Below are 3,382 nucleotides of genomic sequence, written 5' to 3'. Positions count from 1 at the left end.
TGCCTTCATTTTGGGGGTTCCCAGTAGAGTTCATGGTGCTCACACAGGGCTGCCTTTTAGATGCATTTGTTGAAATTAGAAAAAGCCTTCAACTTCTCTGTGCTTGTCCTGCTGTGTGAGGTGTGGAGCCTGACTCTTGTCACTTCCTGCACTTCCGCCTGACCTCCACAGGAGGGAAGCAGGAGCCCAGGCCTGGGTAAGCTCCTGCTGAGCTGCTGATGGTTTTAGCTGTTTGCTCAGCTGCCACATCCAAGTCTAGTCTTTACTGAACCGTCTACACAGCCTTACCTGGGGTGTGGAGTTCCCCAAGCTTCCTGTTAGCTTTCTTGGGAGGTAGGGTCCAGGAGATCTATTGTCCCGGTGAGGGGTGAAGAACATTGGCCCCTTGATTTTTAATTGGCTTTTGGGTGTCTCATTTATTCTCTTATAGGCTCAGTTTTGTCTCTAAAGTAGGGACAGCTTTTCTAAAAGATAACCTGCTAATCCTTTATCAAGAGCAGTATCTCTTGAGGACCAAACATTCTCACTGAGAATTATAGTGAAAGAAATGAGAACATTGCGGGGAGGTTGTAGGGGGGGTTTAAATTTGAAGCAAAGGAAACTTCCCTTTTGTTTTCTGATAACAGTGTTAATCTCTACCTGGGTTAAAAGGCTAGACCAGTCTAGATATTTGCAGACAACATATGAAAGCACATATAGAGAATTAGTGATTTTCAAATTTATACAGAAAATAGACCAAAGATAGCTAGCTGCTCTGATGAAAATTGCTGATAGGTTAAATAAAAAAGGCTCCTAAAATTTCACAATGTCCTGTCCTGTGTGTCCTGTGTGTCCCTTTCCTTTGAGGTGAAAGCAGGAATCTAGTGCAGCTACAGCTGTCCCTCAGAGCCTTCCTGGGGAAGCTTGTCCCTGAGAGCTATTGCAGGTGCTCACTGTGCCGGTACACCTTATGCTTCCTGAGACAAATTCCTGGAATGAGGGTACATTGCGACTGGATGAGGGCCGGTAGAGTTAGGCATGGTGGTGGAAGGGTCAGGAAACGGGGTGGAGCTGGGATGGAGACCCATGGGTGGGCAAGGTAGGTGAAGGAGGGAAGAGTGTGTGTCCATCAGGAGCAAGGCTTGGAGAAGGATGAAGTCCACCCTGGAGGTTGAGTGGCAGGGAGTCTTTGTTGAAAGCTCCTGGCACGATGTCTGAGGCTTCTAGGGTCTGAAGTGAGGTTCCAGCAAAAAGACCATGAGTTGCATTCACAGGTCTGTGTGTCCTGTTCTGGTATCCAGGGATTTGGTCTGGGGACCTGGAGGTTTGATTTAGCTGACCAGGAATAATCTTGGCTCTGAATCCTTGAAGCCTGTTCAGAAGTCCAGGGCCAATAGTTCTGGCTATGACACTGAAGTTTGTCTCCAACAATCCAGAAGTCCTGTTTGGGAACTTGTTTAATGTGAGGAGTTGGGAGGTACTGCTTGGGACAGCTGTGGTGGGCAGGGTCCGTCTGACACAGAGGGTGGGACCTTCTACCAGCAGCAGGAAGCGCACCTTTCCCCGAAGCAGTTGTTGCAAGGTCCAGAAGAGGGCATTGGGGTCCTTGTGAGCTGTGGTCCTGTCCTGTGGAGGGATCTGAGGGCAGAGGATGGGCCTGATGCCAGAGAGTAGACCCAGGTATCAGGCCTCTTCTGACTAAGGAGAAAAGATTTATGCAACTCCAGTGTCCATCAGTGTAGCCTGGTCTTGCATGGACTCTTAGAAAGTCACCCCACCTTGATGCAGCTTTGCAGTCCTATTCTTTCTGATACAAAACTTGCCCACAGCATATTTAAGTTAAATGTACAACAGAACACAGTCACCATAACCATGAAGATGAAGGGAAGGGGCTTAACAAATGGCAGAGCTGGATATGCCAGCCAGCACCCAGGTAGTATGGCTGAGAAGCATCACTCCTTATAGGCCAGCTTCCGTACACTGAAGGCACCTAGAATCCCTTGTCTTCCCCCAGGTCTTTAGAGGAACTGAGTAAGAGGGTAGTTTCTATAGGTCTGGGGTCTTACCTGGGTTCCTAGGAGGCCCTGCAGGGCCCCCAAGAGGAGGCGAACCTGCCCGGAAAGCTGTCCCAGGAGGACTGAGAGGCAGGAGGGTTCCAACTGTCCTCGTGCTGCCATCACTCCTTCCAGTAGAAGGGACACTGCCCCTAGAATGTCCTGTGCCTTGCTCTGTTCCTGGGAAAGAAAAAGTGGGCTGCTTCAAAAAAACGTGCTAAGAATGGGTGGGGAGGCCATAGGAGTAGCCAGCAGGATGAATCATAGGAGCTGAGAATTGGACAGGATGAGGGTCCCACCCATCACAGGAATGCCTTCACAGTCTCCTCATAACTGGTCATTGGCCTCTGCTTCAGCAACTCCAGTGTCCATCAGTGTAGCCTGGTCTTGCATGGACTCTTAGAAAGTCACCCCACCTTGTCGAAGCTTTGCAGTTCTATTCTTACTGATACAAAACTGTTGCCCACAGCATATTTAAGTTAAATGTAGCAACAAAACTGTCACCGTGAAGATGAAGGGAAGGGGCTTAACAAATGGCAGAGCTGGATATGATGGTACATGCCTGTAATCCCAGCACTTGTGGGGATGAGACAGGAGGATCACAAGTTCAAGGCCAATCTGGAATACATAGTTAGACCCTGTTACAAATACAGAGCTAGAGCTAGAATTTATATGACTCATTCCTTCTCCTGACCCAGGACCTCCTAGGAGACTTGAAAAGAAAGGGGATTCTACCTAGTACAGGCATGTGCCATCTGGCTTGCTTTTGCTGCTATTGTTTATTTTTTGAGACAAAGTCTCACTATATAGCCCAGACTAGCCTGTAGCTTCTCATCTTTCTGCCCCACTTTCTGAGCTGCTAGGATTTCTGGTTTGTGTCACTATGCCCAGCAAGGATTTGAATCTTGATTTTGCCTTAATTTAGTGGTACTTTCTGCTTATGTCACTTGTGGACAGAAGATCAGATTTCTTGCCAACTTAAGAAGGTTGAGAAGCTGGGCAGTGGTGGTGCACATCGCTGATCCCAGTACTTGGGAGGCAGAGGCAGATGGTTCTCTGAGTTTGAAGCCAGCCTGGTTTATAGAACAAGTTCCAGGATAGCCAGGGATAGACATAAAGACATCCTACTTGAAAAACCAAAGAAGGAGGAGGAGAAGGAGGTAGAAGCAGAAGATGAACTGTGTGGTGGTGGTGCATGCCTTTAATCCCAGCATTTGGGAGGCAGAGGCAGGCGGATTTCTGAGTTCGAGAGTTCGAGGCTAGCCTGGTCTACAGAGTGAGTTCCAGGACAGCCAGGGCTACACAGAGAAACCTTGTCTCGAAAAACCAAACCAAAAAAAAAAAAAAAG

The 3,382-nt window shown here is 48.2% G+C and overlaps 1 protein-coding gene across 2 annotated transcripts in view; it reads right to left on the bottom strand.

The window, feature by feature from the left end:
• Positions 1 to 696: 696 nt before the first annotated feature.
• Positions 697 to 3,382, bottom strand: part of Thpo (thrombopoietin) — a 6,896-nt gene continuing 4,210 nt past the window's right edge. The window contains exons 5-6 of one of the 2 annotated variants that reach the window (XM_028783397.1): positions 2,046 to 2,213; positions 697 to 1,636 (exon numbers count right to left, since the gene is read on the bottom strand). In XM_028783397.1, coding sequence (XP_028639230.1) covers positions 1,109 to 1,636; positions 2,046 to 2,213 — 696 coding nt within the window. In that variant the 3' untranslated portion in view covers positions 697 to 1,108. The remainder of the gene's footprint in view (positions 1,637 to 2,045; positions 2,214 to 3,382) is intronic. The other variant, XM_028783396.1, reaches the window with a different exon arrangement.

Source organism: Grammomys surdaster, unplaced genomic scaffold, assembly GCF_004785775.1.
Source record: "Grammomys surdaster isolate TR1022 unplaced genomic scaffold, NIH_TR_1.0 1100, whole genome shotgun sequence".
Classification (NCBI taxonomy): Eukaryota; Metazoa; Chordata; class Mammalia; order Rodentia; family Muridae; genus Grammomys; species Grammomys surdaster.
Note: the sequence above shows the minus strand (reverse complement) of the source record. Positions and strands in the feature narration are given on the sequence as shown.